This window comes from Mustela nivalis (assembly GCF_964662115.1).
Source record: "Mustela nivalis genome assembly, chromosome: 5".
Lineage (NCBI taxonomy): Eukaryota > Metazoa > Chordata > Mammalia > Carnivora > Mustelidae > Mustela > Mustela nivalis.
In genome coordinates this window covers 113,465,635-113,484,328 of record NC_139024.1, presented here as the reverse complement: position 1 = coordinate 113,484,328, position 18,694 = coordinate 113,465,635, and the positions used below count along the sequence as shown (strand labels likewise).

At 42.6% G+C, this 18,694-nt stretch overlaps 1 protein-coding gene across 4 annotated transcripts in view; it reads right to left on the bottom strand.

Moving 5' to 3' along the window:
- Positions 1 to 412: 412 nt before the first annotated feature.
- Positions 413 to 18,694, bottom strand: part of KCNQ5 (potassium voltage-gated channel subfamily Q member 5) — a 532,298-nt gene continuing 514,016 nt past the window's right edge. For all 4 annotated transcript variants that reach the window (XM_082729774.1, XM_082729775.1, XM_082729777.1 and 1 more), the window contains 3 exons: positions 8,044 to 8,175; positions 6,130 to 6,256; positions 413 to 4,835 (listed from right to left, as the gene is read on the bottom strand). In XM_082729774.1, the coding sequence (XP_082585900.1) occupies positions 3,873 to 4,835; positions 6,130 to 6,256; positions 8,044 to 8,175 (1,222 nt within the window). In that variant the 3' untranslated portion in view covers positions 413 to 3,872. The remainder of the gene's footprint in view (positions 4,836 to 6,129; positions 6,257 to 8,043; positions 8,176 to 18,694) is intronic.

Genomic DNA, 18,694 nt, shown 5'->3' with positions numbered 1-18,694 from the left:
TTAGTGAAGAAGGGAATGATTCCTTTTGGAGAAGTCCTTCCCTGGTAAGGTAGGGCTGGCTAGGTCCTCAACATAGTAATTTTGAGTAGCCAGGGGCTGCAGGTTGGCGCACATACCTGGGCACCCAGTGATTTCTTATTACTTGTTTAGTACACCCCTTTATTATGGTTAATACAAAGCTCACATGTGCTGTTTTCTGAGTTTTGATTAACATGGAGCTGATTTTTCTTATGATACACCCTCAAAAACATTTGCAAATCTCCACCTCCCCAAATTACCAAGGATTTCTTCACTGACCTGCAGGAAGATAACTTTGTATTTCAGCCCCAAATCTGTACACAGCCAGTTTGATTGACTGGGAGCAGTCTATTCAGAACCAACCAGTTATTTCCAGATAAAAACAGTCACACTGTTTGTAGACATCTTTTTAATGTTTTACTTTAAAACAAATGAGCCCAGTAAAAGAGAGCAAAGGAGATTACATTTCAATGATAGCTTGAGATGGGTATGAAATTCCTGATTGATTTGTTCTCAGGAACAGACAACTGTATTGTCATACTTGACTTTTAGAACTGCTCACTTAAAATGCACGTAATTATATTAAGTTTCTCTTGCAAAAACACAACCATGTCATTTAAGGCAAAAAATATCAGCTTCTGGGGAGATAAGTTAACGTTTCTGACATTTTCTCAGTCGGGTTGGATAAAGTGATCCATTAATTTTAGTTGCTCAGGTTTCATCCTTTCTTGTGGTTTTGCTTTGCCAATGGGCATGAGAATTAGTCGCTGTGCCTGATTTCCTCCTCTCTATTAGACTTGTTCCACCTGCAAATTGTGAACTTTCAGAATCACTGAGTCAATGGGAGGTAAGAAAGGCACCTTTGAACAGGAGATAAAGACTTAAAAACTCAATAAAGTGTCTCTTACTTAAAACAAAACTGGCAACCCACAGATAATTAATTTAATTGAACAAAATGCAAACGTTTAGACCAGACACAGCAATATTTTTAGTCAGCCTCATATAAGGGGATGTTTGCTAGTAAGCATTAACTTGATCAGCCCTACATATTGAAGGCAGACAAACTTGAACTGAGAAAGCACGTGGCTACTCAGTTCTCAGCTAAATTGTGCTTCAAGACACCATTTGGCCTTGACCAATGGGACTTCGCTAAGTGTAAATGGGAGACCCCTCTCAACTCTATAGAGAGTAAAACAACAGACAAAACCCTGCAGTTTTCATACAGTACAACTATCTCTGAACATCCAAGAGTTTTTGTGCTAGAGTAAGAGATAGACACAAAATAGTCATGGCTTCAATGTATAAAAGTTTTTCACATCATGGTTTATCACATTTTGCTATGATTAAGACCTCAGTGATGCATTTGGGGTTTGTTTCTGAATCTTCAGTCTTCAGTAATACTGGATGAACTATACTGTGTCGGAGGCCTAAAGAGGGGTCCCCAATACATTCAGAATTCCTGCTGCCAGTGGGGTTCGATCCAGGACAGGGAATATCCAGGAATCAGTGCTACCTGAAAGTTGCTGCCTCCCTCCTCTTCCTCAACTGAGAATTGGAGAGATCCTGCCAAGTGCGTGGCAGGTGTCTGGCTCTAAGCCAGAGGAATGATGTGTGTGTTTGTGTGTGTGTGCACGTGTGCATGTGTGTGTGGTGTACAACCTCCTTGGGAGGGTGTATCACAAGTTCAGGTTGAGTGGAAACATAGTAGGTGAAAAATTGCATTTCATAATTTACTAAAATTCTGTGCTTCAAAAACGAAAGTCATTGTTTTAAAAGCTTGATAAAATTCTTTTTGACTGGAGTGTAAAATTTAGACCCTAACTTCTGCGTGTCTCCAGCAGCCAAGAAGACGCTGAATGATACACTCCAGGGAAGTGTGCTAGAATCCAGGTGGGTTGAGAAGAGGAGGCGTTTAAAATTTCAGTGTTTATCAAAAGGGACAAGGATTTTTGAAGGGTGAGAAGCCTATCTGAGGAAGAGCAGAGAAGTGGTTTACTGGGGATGGAAGCTGGGTAAAGCCTGGCGAAGTTCAGGAGCAAAACAGCGGCAGGGAACTGAGAAGTTAATGGAGAAGAAAGGTAGGAGGAGGGTTGGGGATTGGAGACCACCAGTTGGGGAGACAGTTGGGGAGGATGGGTGGATTTCAGGGCCTCCTTTTGCCTTTGGACAGCCAGTTGCTATCCCTGCTTTGTCTTCCTGGCCGCTGAAGGTTTTTTTTTGGAGAAGCACTATGTCCCAAGGAAAAAAACTCTTCCTTCCCTAAGTCCTTCTGTGACTGGACTGGAACTGAACTGAAGGGCTCTCTGGCTCCCCCTTGCCTTTTGAATGCCGTGACCTTGGCTGAAGTTCTGAGAACACTGGACAGGTTTCCAACAAGCAGTGGGCGGGGCTTGCTTTCTGGTGAGTGCCTCTCTGGTTTTGCTTCCCTTGGGTCCTTGCTGCTGTGCTATATGATGTAAGTGTTTCTGATCTGCAGACCCTACCGGGGGTACCTGGCTTCTAACTGTGAATGTGCACACCAGGAAACAGAACCCCTAATTTGAGGTTTGGGGCAACATTCTTGGGGGAGCATAGAAAACATTCGCTACAGTATAAAAAAGTAAAGGAAGTTTAGTTACAGCCTTCCATATGCAAAACGTACTAGGTTAATAGCAAAAAACATTCAGGGCATAGTAAAAAATAAACACGTTGCAAAATTCTCCATTTATATATAAGAATAAGGGATGTTTAGGTAGTCGAATTCCCTAGCAATATTCATTTCCTAAAAAGATCAAGTTCTTCTATTTTGGTTTGATTTTCCTCCCTCACATTGCCCTCTGAGGGCAAAGCTATTTTCATTAACTTCACCTATTTCCTGGTGTTGTGTCTGGATTCTTTTCAAGCCGTGCTCATCTCAGTCTTACGCAAACGTCTAATTCCCGGGGATCCTGCCTGTATTACCAGTTTAGTGGGAATGGTTTCTCACACTTCCCCCTTCCCTGTGGCAGTCCTGGCAAGCCGGGGTTGGGGGGTGGGGGGACGCCACTGCAGAGAGATCAGCCCCAGAGCCCTGGTCCTTCTACTCATCAGTACTGTACTCGCGTGTGTAGAAGTCGACTACGTATAAAGTTGATTCAGCCATTGTGGACTATGTTCCTGTGAAGTCACATGTGTCAGATAGTCTGTTTGCCCCACTGGCCCTGAATTTCATTATTTGCACGCGTTCTAATTGAAGAACATTCTCGTCATAAAGGACAACATGGAAATGATGTGCAAAATTGCTTGCCACAGCGTTGAATCACCAAAAGCACACAGATTGACATTCAAATTACATCAATAATAAAATGACTGAATAGGAATGGGTTGGCAGATATCTTGAAAGAAGCAGCCATTTCTATGATTCCCAAGTTCTGCTTTACTCGATACCTTGTTAGCAGCGGTTGATGGTAGCCATTGTGTTTACATATACATTATGGCCTAATTTTGAAAACGTATTTTGTATTTAATCACAAAGCAGAAATGCCTGAAATTTGAAGTTGTTTACTCCTGTAATTTCAAAACACAAGAGTCAAATCTTCTAAGTGACCTAATCTTGACATTTTCACACACCCCATAGCATTAGCAGTGTTTGGTTTCTCAGGATTTTAAACGCAAGGTACGTTACTAAATGAGTGGGTTAATGTTGATGTACCTTGGAATTTCAGCCATCCCTAAACATGCATTTTCATGCAATTAAAAGATAACGGGCTTATAAACTGCCTTTCATGTTCTTCCTGATTCTTGCAATTTCAACTTTTTAGAAGGGCTTTCAAAATAGTTCATGCAACGATATGTATGGCTAAAGGAACTGCTTTGCTAGAAGGAAAACGGAGACCTTATTTCAGTTTGACATGAGGCAAGCTGAGGGCTTCCGTGCTTTCTCCTGCCTTACAAATGCTCTGAGATGATCGCGATCTTCCAGTCCTTAGAGAGTCCGATGCGAAAGCGGTTTCCCTGGCAGGCTGCGGCATGGCATCGAACGTGTCTGTCTCAGTCTCTTCGGGACCCACCTCTTCATCAGTTATAAACAATTTGGATTCCCTCCATTTGGGGTAAAAATCTTGGCTGCCTCTGGAGCCACTTGACTCACTCCCAGAAAGCTGTATATTCAGTTCCTCTGTCGACCTGATCAGGTTTTGCACCGACAGAGATTTGCCCAAATCCTTGGGCACAGCGGGGTGGACAGATAACAGAGTCTCTCCCCCCATGTCAAAGCTTTTCCTTAGAGAACGGTCCTTGGTCAGATTTGACTGTGCAACCTGAACATTTTCCTTGGAGGCAACAAGGCAGGTGGTGACGTCGGAAATGCTTTCCTGTAAGCCTGCGGGGTTCGGGTGCAGGGTCTCGGGCCTGGGCAGATGCTTGATGACTGGGAGAGGAGGTGGGATCTGTAAAGTTGTTGGGGCTGCTGGCTTAGGGGCCACGCTTATTTGGTTTGCAAGGTTGCTGGCGGCCGCCGCTGCGCAGCCGTCACTTTGACTCATTGGCACCTGTGTTGCTTGGCTGTGCATAGTAGGGCTAAGCGCGTAGAAAGTCTGAGCGCTGAACTCATTTGGCGTCAGGATGAACTGCAGGCCTCGAGAGATGTTGGCGCTCGCCGATCTGGATAAGCAGCCGCTGTTCTGCGCCGAACTGGACAGGTCTTTGCTATCCACGGGGCTCTGATAGTCAGATGTCTGTTCACATTCAAAAGGTGGGATCTGGAATGAGGCCAAAGTGAGGGCGGAGGCGGAGCCTTTCCGGAGGACCTGTTGATATATATCGAGCAGGCAGTCCAGCTTGGACTCGATGGACTGTACCTAAGGGTGGGGGAAATGGTCACATTTGAGTTATAACCCGTTGGAAGAATGGGCTTCGTTTCTAGAGCCACTGCAGCATGTATGTCTAGTGGTGTGTTTGGGGGGTGGGTGGGCAAGGGATAATTTAGAGGGAGAGGTGAGCTTCAGTCTCTGCATAATCTCCCCCTAAAACTCCTCCCCCTTAACTTAAAACGGATGATTAATGTTCTCAAAAAAACATATAAGCCTTTACAAAAGCAGCTGCAAGACCCCCAGCCCAATCAAGTTGCCTTTGCCAAGCCTCCTCCAAGAAATGATTCTGGGACTCTATGGCATTTTAGTGAGGAACTTCTCTGATGAAATCAAGACCTTAAATATCAATGTAGGTGATTCTGAATTTAAAAATAAAGGTACAAAATGCTTAATAATTAATAATTAATTAACAAAGATATAAAATGCTTCCGAATTAATACTTGAGATATTTTTGATTGGATTGGGGGAGCAATTTGATTTCTGGACAACTGTCTTTTTTTTTTTTTTATTAAGTTTTTAATTTTAATTCCAGTGTAGTTAACAGAAGTGTTATATTAGTTTCAGGTGTACAATATAGTGACTCTGCAATTCCATAAGGTACTCAGTCCTCATATAATAAGTATATTCTTTAATCCCCTTCACCTATTTAAATCCCCACCCCCTACTTCCCCTCTGGTAACCATCCGGGTGTTCTCTGTAGTTAGTTAAGACTCTGTTTCTTGGTTTGGACAATTATCTTTGTATGAGAAGATACAGCTTCAGGGCTAATAACTGAGGTTTGGTTTTGTTTTTTACAAAAGAGTGAAAAAGAGAGACAGTGACAGTCACCAAAACACATACAAAAAATAGATCTGTTATTTTACTGTGGAAAGTCTATAGTTGCTTCCAGTTCACATATTCATCGATGAGATGAAATTGTTCATTCCTTACATGGGAATCCAAGTGTTTTAGAGAACACTGTCTATGCATAAAAAATGTAGTTGCATTCACTCTTTCTTGATTTTCTTCTTTTAAAATATATTAAGAATCACTGGGGCACCTGGGTGACTCAGTCGGTTAAGCGTCTACCTTCAGCTCAGGTCAAGATCCCAGGGTCCCAGGATTGAGCCCTACATTGGGCTCCCTGCTCAGCAGGGAGTCTGCTTCTCCCTCGGTCCCTCTCTGTATCAAATAAATAAATAAAATCCTAAAAAATTTTTAATCACTAAAATACATCAAAAGACCTAATTTTTGATTAAAAAAAATTTGGATGGAAAAGTTAGCCACTCCAGTTGGATCATACCTGCTTCTCCACCTTGACCACCCGGCCGAGCATACTGAGGTCATCGGGGGTTTCGTGTTCTGCTGTTATTTTCTCCCGGCTCTTCTTATCTGATGTGATTTGCCCTTTTCCGAGAATTTGGTCAACACTATCAGAGAAAGAGGAGATCAGATTATAAATGTTGAAGACGGAGATTGCCCCGGGCCAGAACGAAGTATTTTGAAAAGAAAAATTAAAGACAATTATCTTTAATTTATGTAAGATGTCATAAAAATGAGCTTGTTCCAGTTGATGTGCTTATTTTCTTAACATGAGAATTACACATGAGATTAATTTTCTCATTATTCTGGTCTGTGATGAAGTCACTTATGGGCAATCTTCTGTAGGCGAAATTGTCCTGAACTACAAAGTAATTTGTCTGTTTGCATCTCCGACCACGCATTTCCTGAATTTAACTGCTGAAAATATGACAAAGTCGTAACTATGATTATTTCATGTTAATAGAACAGATGCTTCAGTGAACATTTACTGCACATCTGATATGCGGGAGCTAAGCCCATAGAAAGTGATCGTCTCCACCTTTTGGAATTCTAGTTGGAGAACGCGCTGGAAACTCAAGATTAGTTCTACAACTTCTGTAGCAGTTCAATTTTATAAAAACCCTTGTTTTATAATAGTTCTATTAAAGAACTTAGAAGACCATGACCACGTGGGCCGAGACTGTAACACCACCACAGGATGAGTTAAAACCATTTCCAAGGAGACTTGATCCCCTGAAGTGGGAATTACTTTCTTGTGTGTGTGTGCTGGAGCTCAATTATCAGGACGGACTCAGCATTCCAGTTGACAGGCAGTGCCCACCTCCTGCCGTGAATCTCATCTGTTATACTGCAAACTCCACAAGGACTAAGTCATTATTTTATTAATCTCTGAACGTCCATAGTGCCTGGCACACATTTAGGGCTCAATAATTGTCTGCTGGATAAATGAATGAATGGACGAACAAATTGTGATTTCTAGAATTGATCACCAGGTGGTTTACTAAGGGCCTGGTATATGCCTCCCGCTGAGCTAAGTGTGCTATGGGCATATAAACAAATGTTTAAGACCCCCTCCTTGTGTTTTCAGAACTCTTCCAACACCAACACTGGTAATTTGTGCCTGAGAATGAAGCAAGACTCTTAAAAAACTGATATGACTGGACATTCTGGCTTCAAGAGAACATAATCAAACATGATTGGAGTAAGACACCAAACTCTTTTCATCACTGAGTAAGATGCTCACCAGAGAGACAGTACAGGACCCTAAGAAAGGCAAATGCCCAGTCTTAGTCACAAGCAGGGGAACAGACTTGCACCCAGGAAACAACACAAGAGCCAACCACTCGTTTTTGAGTCCAATTCTTGGGCAAGATTGAATACCAAGATCATGAGTGTCTCTATGCTCCGTGACAGCTCTCAATGGCTGTAGGAGGTCAGAGAAGGGAAAGGTCTGTTTCTTGAGGCCAGATAGGTGGGTAAAATTTGACGAGGAAGAAGGATGGCTTCTTCTGGAAGGATGGTTGGGATTCCGAGAATAACAAAACAACAATAGCAGTAATCATTCAAATGGCATCAGCGACAACCATTAACAGTTACTGGGCACTTGTTTAGTGTGTAGGAACTCATTCAGTCTTCATGACGCCTTATGAGGCAATCACATTATCCCTATTTTTACAGATGAGAATACTGAGATATCGCAGGCTGCAGACGGAGGCTTTTCATGTCTGATTAATATCCTTAAATAAAAAATCTACACTAAAAGCAAAAGTCCAGTTATCCATGAAAAATGAATCAGAACTCTAAGCTTCAGAGAGTTTTCTCTACAACAGAGAAGTTACCCTCAGACGGTTTTTATGCCTGTTCCTTCCCAACAAATCACATTTCTATTGCTTACCGTGTTTGGAGACTTTTAATTCTACATAACATGTCTAGATGACCAGCAGAATATTGTTCAATGACATCTTTTACATCATAGGGGCGTAATGTTTCCTTAAACTTCCGTTTTGCAACATGAAATTTCATAATCCTGTAAAAGCAACATGTTCCATGTTAATCTCCATAACTCTGCTAAAAGAAGTTACCCAAATGGCTTGCTAGTAAATATGCGAACTCTGGGGGAAAAAAAAGTCAAGCATCACATTATTTTAGGTTCCTTCACAAATGCAACATAAAAGCCTAAGATTATAGTGGGCAATTTAAGAATATCTCACGGGAGGCACACACTGAGAGTCAAAAAACACACAAAAGAGACTTAATGCTAAGTGTTATACATTTTTGCTGTTCACTGAAACCCTGAGTTAAAATCAAAGTCAAAATGCAATTCTGCCTTCTTTATGTGACCCTCAGAAGTTTAAGAAATAACACCTAGACTGCGTCCCTTAAGAAATATAAAAATTGTTAAAATGGTCTTTTATGTAACTATGCAATTTCAGATGTAGATATGTCTGCAAAAACTTACTCTTTCTAGAGAAATACATTCCTATAGAAATTTATGAAAATTCTGTTTCATAAATTACTTTTGCAGAATACTGCTCAATTAGGTAGCCAAGTTCCTTTTGTTTCGAATGTAACACATTCATCCACTACAGTTGGATATCTAAGGTTTCAGAACCAGAGATCTCTTTTATTACAATACTTCCCCGACAAAGACCTCATGCTTTTTTCTTTTTTAAAAAGATTTTATTTGAGAGAGAGAGAACACGTGAGTGTTAGAATAAACAGTGGGGGGTGGGGAGAATAAGCAGGGGGGAGGGGCCAACAGAGGGAGAAGCAGACTCCTTGCTGAGCGCGAGCTCTGTTCTAGGACCCTGAGATCACGACCTAAGCCAAAGGCAGATGCTTAACCCACTGAGCCACCCAGGTGCCCTGGACCTCATGTTTTAAAACAATATTTCTTTAAAAAATTAAAAAGAAAAGATTTGTATTTATTTATTTGACAGAGAGAGACAGCGAGAGCAGGAACACAAACAGGGGGAGTAGGAGAGGGAGAGGGAGGGCAGGCTTCCCACTGAGGAGGGAGCCTGACTCAGGTCTCCATCCCAGGAACCTGGGATCACGACCCCAGACAAAGTCAGATGCCTAATGACAGCCACCCAGGTGCCCCTAAAACAATATTTCATCAATAAATCCCATGATGCCATAAATAGCTAAGTTGCCAAGGAAAAACAGTTACTGCAATAACTTGGTACTATTTCTGAAGAAAGCAAAGAAGCATAACATTTTAATGAGTCTATGCAGCCTTAGTGCAGGTAAATGTTAAGCCTGCCAGTGTTTTTTCAACTTTTAAATGGCTCATAGACTCCTGTTAACACACTCATGGATCCCAGACTGGGAATCAGTCAATTAGGCTCTGCAAACCCCAATTTGGTGTACCTTGGTGGAAAGTGGGAAGATTAGGTCTAAATGTAAAATTTAAACAGAAAATATTCACTATGTAATCCTAACTGATAGCTGATTGCAAGGACCCCAACTTGTCTTATTGGTTAGGAAGCCCCAAACTCTATCTTGTAATTATATTATTAACTTCATATTAATTGTATCTTAATTATTTTGGAATCATTTATCCATAACATTCTTACATTCTCTCTCCACAATATTTTCCCCATCAATCTCTTCTTTGTCCAGGATAAACTTTTTTGGTCTCTTTCATTGTTTGTTTTTGTTTACAGAAACATTTAAGCATTATTCAGAGGAAAGTAGAGGAGCTCTGTTTTATTTTAACCTCTTAGTATCTAGCTTTAGTTCCAAATTTGTTTATCAAATTTATTTGGGGGCTCAGTCTCCTATATTAAAAAACTTGTGAAAACTAATGAAATACCTACCCTGTGAAATTTCTGGCCCTGAGTAATTATTTGTTAACTATCTGTTTCCCCACATTAAATTGTCAGGTACATGAAAGCAGGACTGGGCCTCTTTTATTCAACAGGCGGGGGGGGGGGGGGGGGGGGGAGGTGCGTAAGAAATGTTAGCTCTTATTACTACTGCTGCTTCTACCCTGAGTATTATGATCACCATTCTTCAACATGGTGTACTCAGAGGTGAGCACAGTTCCCTCTGCACTGTGGAAAGGAACATTTGTTGAATAAGAGAAGTAAGGAAAGAGAAAAAGAAGAGATCTGCTCATCTAGGTAATAATAAGAATAAAATCAGAAGAAAGGCTAATCTAACAGCCCAGACCCTCTTTACTTATCTTCAGAGTAGTTAATGTTGTCTGGGTGGGGGGGGGGGGTAGAGGGGGAGAAAAAAAAAATCATCTTTATACATCCCTTAGGTGGTTTTTAATTGTTGTTGTGTTTTCAATAAGATTACCACTTGTTGTGTAAGTACTTTTTTTTCTTTTTTAAAGATTTTATCTACTTATTAGAGAGAGAGAGTGAGCAAGAGAGACAACATGAGTAGGGGGAGGGGCAGAGGGAGAAGCAGGCGCCCCATGAGCACGGAGCCCAGTGCTGCCAGATACCAGGACTCTGGGACCATGACCCTAGCCAAAGGCAGACACTTAACCCACTGAGCTGCCTAGGTGCCCATTAGGTGAAGTATAGATGTCTTATATTCAACAGCCCTTAAGACAGTCTTATTTCCCTTTCATATTTGGGGAAACTGAGATTCAGAGAACCTATGTGACTTGCCCCCTCACTAGCAACCAGTAAGGGGCAAAGCCAGAATCTCACCCAGATACATCTGGTTCTCACACTCACATCACCTCCTGCTTTCCTGTGGCATTAATTCTTCAGATGCTGAAAAGATTGGCTGGGATCTTGGCAATTTTTTTTCCCCGGGCTATGGTAAACGACTGGCTACATGCAGAGGGACGAGCTTTGGCATGAGTTGGTGTATTCCCATAGGCTGTAGCTTAGGCATTAGTGGTCTGTGGTGTGGCTGCCCAGTGGGGGGCCCACACACCTCCAAAGTGAATGATCTATTTTGTCTGCAGGGGGCCCTGCCCCTGTTTCTTGTAGGGAGTTGTGTGACTGCTCCATGGTAATTTGCCTCAAGAGTTGCATGTTTTTCTCTTTTCCTTTCACAAATACTTTAACAAAAGAACAATTTGAAGGCATTCAGTAGACAGAATTATACTCTGGCCCATACTCGGTCATATTTTAAGCAGACCACGATAATTTCATTTTATTTGCATAATTTACCATTTATGAACTAGCTAAATTAAAGAAAAATCCATTTTTAAATAAATTTGATCAATATTTATAATTTTGATTTGTATTGCTTGCCAATTTCCATGGTACAAATACTCCTACCACACTTCATATTTCAAGCTATCAATGTGACATCACTGAACAAGAACTTGGGAAGAGATGTGCAATATTATATCATTACATAGTATTTATGCCATACAGATACAATAGATGTATATAACTCAAGAATACAGAGAGTAATATGTAGTAAAATGAGTGTTGAATGTGTATTGCCTTTGTTTTGAATATAACTTATTTAATTGTGAGTTTATACAATTTAAAGTTTAATAATGGCTGTATATAACAAGCAGCAAAATTCCCAAAAATGTAACATTCAGCTCCCGAGAGTACAAGCTGGCTTCAGTCCAATCCTGCATATACTCCTCTTTTTCAAATAACTGAAATGGTGTTATTAATCCAATTTTTGTTTTTTTAAAAATTTATTTCTTTAAAAAAATATTTTATTTCTGTATTTGACACAGAAAGAGAGACAGCAAGAGAGGGAACACAAACAGTGAGAGTGGGAGAAGGAGAAGCAGGCTTCCCTCAGAGGGAGCCTGAGGTGGAGCTCCATCCCAGGACTCTAGGATCATGACCTGAGCTGAAGGCAGAGGCTTAATGGATTGAGCCACCCAGGTGCCCCTATTAATCCAATTTTTAATTCCTTACATGAAAGTAGGAAAGTCTATAAGGAAAGCACCAGAGGGAAAGCAGTACCTCCAAGGAGTGATACGATGTGTAGGAATCTATGGTAAGCCTATTAAGAACTCTAATATTGACTCAGCTGTCATCATGTGGGCATACCCAAACACCACAGACGACCATCAGTTTCCCATCTAGGACTGCTAGTTGCTTAGCATTTATCAGGACATGACCGAGTGTAAACAAACTATTTTACCTGTCAGGGATTAAGTTTTCTAAGATGGACAACAAATATATTTTCTTAAAAAAAAATTATTTTATTTCATTCTACTTTTTTTTGAGCACTCACTACACTCAGCATGGGGGTTCGCACCCACAGGCCCAAGATCAAGAGTCGCAGGCTCCGCTGACTGAGCCAGCCAGGCACCAATGGACAACAAACGGATTTTCTTAACTGTCTTTGTTGTAGGTTGAAAATGAAAACGCTGAAGAGGCCTGAGGTGAGATATGAAAATTCTAAGTTGGGCAACGTGTTTTATGAATGTGGAGGGAATGTTTAATAACAAAAGTCTTTTGGAAACCAGTAATTTATATAAAGGAGGATAACGTCACTTTGCCTTTGCCAAGGACAGACCAACCACGTACTAATAGCTCTCAAAGCTGTTCCCTTCTTTCTATCTGCAATACCATATAGCCTTAGAAAGAAAAAATCTTTCAAAGTGAGACCACATTGCCCCCCATCCTAAGATCCTTCATTGGTTCTCCACAGCCCCTCCAGTAAACATCAAATTCCTCAGCATATCGTGTGAGGCTGTTTACGGACTGGCCGCCCTCTACCTCTCTCACCTCTCCCCCCTACTCTGTGTTTGGAACTTGAGGTTCCAGCAACAGTAACAAAAATATTTGCAGGTCCACAAAACACCATTCAATAAATCATAGGCTTCAATTATTTGCACACGCTCTTTCCTCTCCCCGAAACCCTATGATGTCTTTAAGACTCAGCTCTAAAGTCACTTCTTTTATGGAAATTTCTGTGATTCTTCCAAAGTAGTTAGTCACTTGCATATCAACCTCTATTTTAGTACTTAGCACACCACCCTGTAATTATTTGCTTATCTACCCGCCTCCTTCACCAGACTGTATGAGGTCCTTGAATGCAGGCCTATGTGCTCTCCCCTCAATAAGCCAACACTTGGTGCAGGGTTTAACAAACATGAGAGGTTTGTCTAGCAGCACTACGAAGGAGACTGGGTGCGCAACCCGAGGGAAGAGGGTAATGGATGGGGACCCCCCACCTTCTCTCTCTGGAGGCTCATCTCTATTCATTCCTCTGCATGCAGCCTGCACTCCAGACCTCCTGGATTTTTTTTTTGGTCACTAAAATGCTAATTTCTTAGGATTCTGTCCTTGCACTCTACCTGAAATGCTAACGGTTCTGTATTCAGCCTGAACATCTTTCCTTCACCTTCACAGGGGTAGATGGTCTTGCTTTGTGCCCTCAAGTGCAGGGCCATGGAGGTAAATCTGAGGCACTGTACCTCTCCCACTGACTTAGGGCTATGGTTTTCACCCTAGCACTAAGCATAATCTCGGACAAGTATTAGAGGGTCCGTAAGCACTTGCTGGAGAATTGAATGGGGATTAGTTGCTCTCCAGTTGTTCAAAGTTGTTTATATTGTTTTGTGGCAAAGCAGATGCTTGTCAAGGTCTTCTTAAAAGAGTACCTTAGAATAGGTTGGGGTTCTTCAGGCATATTTCAGGGAGCATAAATCCAGAGCTATTCGAAGTACAGACAAGGGGCAGAAAGTTTTTTCTGTAAAGGGCCAGATAGTAAATATTTTATGCTTTATGGGTTGTTTAGTTTCTTTCTTTCTTTCTTTTTTAAGTTTATTCATTTATTTTGACACAGAGAGATCACAAGTAGGCAGAGAGGCAGGCGGGGGCGGGGTGGTGGAAGCAGGCTCCCAGCTGAGCAGAGAGCCCAATGTGGGGCCCGATCCCAGGACCTTGAGACCATGACCCGAGCTGAAGGCAGAAGCTTTAATCCACTGAGCCACCCAGGTGCCCTGGGTTGTCTGGTTTCTGTTGAAACCATTCAACTTTGCATTGTGGCATGAGAGCAACCACAGACAATACATAAATGAGTAAGTATAGATGTGTTCTAATAAAACTTTATTTACAAAAACAAGCATTGGGTTGGATTTTGGTTATAGTTTGCTGTTCCACTGTCTAGGTAAGAGTGATGAGGAAATGCCTTCAGGCCAGGAATAAACAAAAGCTCATGAGCTGGCTTGGGGAAAAGAAACAGAAGACTTTGGTGGCCTTCTTCATACTTATAAATATGTTTAACATGATCTATATCTTGCCTCGTAGCAAGAAGTGTTTAAGCAAGTCATTCTAGAGTAAAATTCAGACCTTTAAGAAACATTTAACAATCAGGACACCTAGAATGAGCCAACAGAATGGCTCCGTTGGTTAAGCACTCAACTCTTTGGTTTTGGTTCAGGTCATGATCTCAGGGTCCTGAGATCGAGTCCCATGTCATGGGCTCTGCGCTCAGCAGGGAGTCTGCTTGAAATTCTCTTCCTCTCCTTCTGCCCCTCCCCCACTCTTTTTCTAAAATAAATAAATATATTTTAAAAAGACTTAACAAAAAAAGAAACATTCAACAATTAAGATGATAATGCTAAGTAGTACTTTATAGTATCACCCTATGAGAGGGGTAGTACTATCATCTTCATGTTGTAGGTAAGGAAACTGAGGCATAGAGAGGTTAAATACCTCGCCTGTGGTTGCATAGTTAGTAGATGTGCAATTGGGATTTGAACCAGTTTGGCTCTAGTGTTGAGCTCGTTATCACAATATTGTACTATTGCCTTAATATTAAGATCTTATATATATATTTTTAAGACTTTATTTATTCGAAAGAGAGCATGAACATGAGTTGGGGGAGAGGCAGAGGAAAGGCGGAAGCAGACTCCATCCTGGGCAGGGAGCTCGGAGGCCCAGCTCCATCCCAGGACCCTGAGATCATGACCTGAGCGAAAGGCAGATGCTCAACTGACACTGAGCCACCCGGGCGCCCAGATCTTGTATTTTAACACAAAATAACAAGAATGAAAAAGATACTTTGCTATAATACAAGCTCTCCTCACTCACAGGTGTCTGGCACACACGTTCTCAATAAGGCTGCCAAGTGAATGGCCTGTTCTTACTGGTGTGGCTGGAGGGTCCTTGGGAGGACCAAACGAAGGCTGGGGGGTAAGTTCTGCTCTCAGTGGCGTCTTTTTTTCATGAGCATCAACTGCACCCCCAGAACTAGTACAGCAGGAGCAAACACTCCTAAAGCTTGTTTCCAAGCAGTGGGGGGAAGCAGGAGGCTGGCTAGGTCTGCGAGAAGGAAACGCCTCGCCCGAAGCTGACATGCGGCGCAGTACCACTAGAGGGGGGAAAAGATTCGTCACAAACCTGATCAACCGTCCCCCTCCGGCTGAAACCGAAGGCAGTCTGCTCACACACTTTTCTGAGCACGAAGAAATAACTACCGCGAAGTTAAACTCTGGGTAGAATATATCTATATATACACACAAACACATGTGCACTTATAAGGAAATGTAGGTGCATTTGTTGTGCTGCCATGAGTTATAAAATCTTGCAGAAGTCTTGTTCCAGCCGACTAAATCAGGGGAACGACACTGCTTATGAATATGCAGAGATAGGAACCAGCAGAAGAGGAGCGGCAGCGACTGCGGCCGCCACGGAACAGATGGACGAGCCCGGCCCGCAGCCAAAGCGCGGGCCGGGCGGCGAGGGCTCAGACTGTGAACTGCAGAGGCAGCCTCACGGGCTGCAAGACGGACCGCAGCGCTTCCCGAGCTCGGCGGCTCCCGGGCACTGCGCATAATGCCGATGCCTCGGTCCCCCCTCCGTTTTCTCTGATCCGGGGTGTGGGCCCCGAGATTCTGTAGAACTCTTCGGGTCATTCCACGGTGTAGCCCAGGTCAAGAGTTTCCGAAACGGAGGTGGGAGCGCCTACCGTGCGGTCGGGCTGGGCTCCGGGCGAGGCGCTGGGGGGCGGGAGGGGGGCACTGACTCCGCTGAAAAGGGGCTGGCAGAGGTGAAGGAGCCTCCAGGGATTATTTGTCTCCAGATTCTTCCTCTCTCCAGTCCTTGTGGAAGGCAGCAGTCCCTGGGGCCAGGAGCTCCTACAGAATCCAAGAGCCTCATTTGTCCCGAGCCAGGAGCTCCTTGGATGAGCTCCATGCGGTCGCATCCCTAAGCGATGCCCCAGGCGTGTCTGACGCGTGGGACTCAAGAATTCACTCCTGGATTCTTTCGCTCACCTTAGCAGACATTTCTTGAGTGCCTACTCCATGCCAGGCTCTGTGCCGGATGTCAGGAATACAGCCATGCAGAAATAAACCCTGTTGCTTGAGCCCTTCCTGTCTGGGAGGGCAGACGGTGTGTAGTGGAAGGGGTGGGAAGCTCAGGCCAGTGGGAGGGGTGAAGAGAAGTGTTTAACCCAGACTGGTGTAAGTGACAGGGACAATATCTGGACAGGACAGTCCTTTACTCTCTGCGCCCTCACTTCTGGGAATTATATGACCAGATTTGTTCAGGCTGCAGAAATGGTCCCTTACCTTCCCACACCCTGTTATTGGTGTGGATGCGTATTTCTCCCTCTGACCCCTCTTCTTACCTTATGCTCATCAGTTGGGTTGATCTACTCTACTGACATGCTTTCCATAACCCCTCCTTCCCAGGATGGATAATCCTACCCGCTGACTTCTGACTGCAAGAAACACAGCATCTGGGACACCTGGCAGGCTCAGTCCGTTCAGTGGCTGCCTTTGGCTCACGTCATGATCCCAGGGTCCTGGGATCAAGTCCCGAATCGGGCTCCTTGCTCAGCAGGAAGCCTGCTTCTGCTCTCTATTTCTCTGACAAATAAGTAAATAAAATCTTCAAAAAAAAAATTCTCTCTCTTCCTCCCCCTCTGCCCCTCCTGCCCATTCTCTCTCTAAAAAAAAGAAAAAGAGAGAAAAAACACAGCATCTAACTGCCTTAAAAGCAGATAAAAGGGTGCTAGGGCTCATTCTTGAAGTGATCCAGGGCCCTTGGATCACCAAAACTTCCCCAAGGCAGCCTTCTTTTGCCTTTCAGAGATTGGTCTGGGGATGGGTGGTGCTGATCACTGAGCAAACTTGTCGGACGATGAGGACTGTGGAACTTGATATTTGGGGGTCACCATTAAAGGCATGCGTGTTACTTGTTTGGATGATTTGTTAATGTTACTTCTCTTTTAACACATAAACAGGACTCAGTAATGCAGATTTGCGTATATATATATATTTGGACTCTGAAAATCCTTCAAAGCTAGTTATAGAACTATATCTCCAAGACTCCTTTACCTTTCTTTCATGTTACATTGGGCTACTAGCCAGTGACTAAGAAGACAGAGGAACTCCTGGATGCACTGACCAATCTCATTTTCCGGCTTCCAATGCTTGCTGGGGATGTGTAAATTAGCACCCCTCATACGCAGTCCTTTAGATGCTTTATTGTATAAGTTCCCACCTGGCTGACTTAGGGAACAGGACCTATTCTCTGGCCGCAACTGCTGGCACATGGATATCGTTCTTCTAATACTTGTTATTATTGAGTTTTATATTCAGGATTTGGTAGGCTCACCTATACCTTTTTTTTTTTTTTTTTTTTTTTAAAGGGGGATAAGAATAGTAGAACCCAAGCAAGAACTTCCAGATTCAAGCAAGTCTACAAACAGTTAACTCTCCTCTTAGGATTTTGTGAGCATTGATCCAGTAACTAAATTTGGGAATTTTGTTTCCCTAGGAGTATAAAATTCTGCATACATTTTAAAGTATGAATAAGTAAATAAATAAAGTGTCCATACCCATTGATTGCTCTTGAATATTTTTAGTCATAACAATGAATAGGAGTTTCAGTTTAAATTATAACCAAATAAAAGGTTAGAAATTAGATGCTGCAGAGTAAGTGTGTCTTCCAAGAAAACATTAGTTTAATGCAGCCTCCGAGCAAAATGTGGCCACGAGCAATTATCTCCAAAACAGAAACAAGCAAAAAAGAATATTCCATGGACTATATTAGCTGATTTTAAAAATATGTGTTAAATGATCCATAAAATGTTCTTGTAGCAGCGTCCCTTACTGAAACATGCCATAGACTTGGCTGTCAAGAATGTCTTAACAGTGACTTGCAAACAAAGACTCATCACCTCTGCTAAAATAGCAGAGACGCTATCAGCAAAATTAAGAACGGGTGATGATTAAACAGCTTGTAGGTTTAACAAAAACCCACAACGGCAAACATGTGCCTCTGCTTCTCTATTTGTGGAGTATTCTTGTCTGCAGTATGGAGCGAGATTTGAGAAGGATTCAGAGATGAGAATGCATTTTAGGGGACAGTCCAGGCAATGGTCCTGCACGTGCCCTTCAGAATAGGAAGAACACAAGGGCGAGGAAACTGGAAAACCTTGTTGCCCAACCCAGGGTTACAGCAAGGCCTGATTTGCATACCCGCCTGAGCAACTCTGACAAGCCATCATGGTTCTTCTCTTTGCTGATCAAATCTGAGCCATTTCAGCAGAGTTGATGAGCCTTTGCTAGTTGCAAAGAAATGCTTGACGTTTTATCTATGTTCTTATTAGAGTGAAAGATTCTGATAGATAATTTA